The following is a 969-nucleotide window of genomic DNA, read 5'->3' on the forward strand; positions in this document are numbered from 1 at the left end:
AGTGGGGGCTGACCCCTCTCCCTGCTCCCACAGGGCTCGGCAGAGTCCTACACCAGCCGCCCCTCGGACTCGGACGTGTCGCTGGAGGAGGACCGGGAGGCGCTGCGCAAGGAGGCCGAGCGCCAGGCCATGGCACAGCTGGAGAAAGCCAAGGTGGGAAGGCTGGGCTGGAGACCCCCCCGCCTGCCCTCCCCTCCCTGGGTACCCCCGTCACCCACCCGGCCCCTCCGCACCCCCTGGGACCCGCTGTGGGAAGGGGCTGACCCCCGGCACAGGGACCCCCCCACTGCTCTCCATCCCCGTGGCATCCCGTCCCCTGAAGCCGTGGTCTCAGCATCACTGGGTGGCACTGGGAAGGCAGTGGGGTCTACTGGGTTGAACTGGGAGCCTGGACACCTGGGTTCTCACCTTGGCTGAGCACCCATTGTGCCTTGGCTATGGGTCCAGGGCAATTAGCTAATGAGCTTCTCGTTAGCTCCCAGGGTGTTGTGGCCACTCGCCCTGGTGGTGCCCTGTAGGGCTGATCCAGCCCTACTTCCCAGCCACTTCCACCAGCACCTCCCTTGGAGCATCTCCCTGATGAGGAGAGACTGAGAGAGCTGGGACTCTTTAGTCTGGAGAAGAGAAGGCTGAGGGGAGACCTTATCAATGCTGACAAGGATCTCAAGGGAGGGTTGAAGGAGGAGGGAGCCAGACTCTTCTCAGTGGTTCCCAGTGAGAGGACGAGGGGCAACGGGCACAAGTTGGACCAGAAGAGGTTCCACTCAAATATGAGGAGAAACTTCTTCCCGGTGAGGGTGGCAGAGCCCTGGAACAGGCTGCCCAGGGAGGGTGTGGAGTCCCCTTCTTTGGAGATTTTCAAGCCCCATCTGGATGCTCCTGAGTAACAAGCTCTGACAAGCTCTGGGCAATCCTGCTTCAGCAGGGGGTTGGACTAGATGGTCTCTATGGTCCCTTCCAACTCTAAAA

The 969-nt window shown here is 61.8% G+C and overlaps 1 protein-coding gene across 1 annotated transcript in view; it reads left to right on the top strand.

Moving 5' to 3' along the window:
• Positions 1–969, top strand: part of CACNB1 (calcium channel, voltage-dependent, beta 1 subunit) — a gene marked incomplete at its 3' end in the record, with an annotated part of 35443 nt that overhangs the window by 6245 nt on the left and 28229 nt on the right. The window contains exon 2 of the mRNA XM_014957918.1: positions 34–153. Coding sequence (XP_014813404.1) covers positions 34–153 — 120 coding nt within the window. The remainder of the gene's footprint in view (positions 1–33; positions 154–969) is intronic.

The sequence above is a fragment of the Calidris pugnax genome, unplaced genomic scaffold (genome assembly GCF_001431845.1).
Source record: "Calidris pugnax isolate Ruff unplaced genomic scaffold, ASM143184v1 scaffold337, whole genome shotgun sequence".
In the NCBI taxonomy this organism is placed as follows: domain Eukaryota; kingdom Metazoa; phylum Chordata; class Aves; order Charadriiformes; family Scolopacidae; genus Calidris; species Calidris pugnax.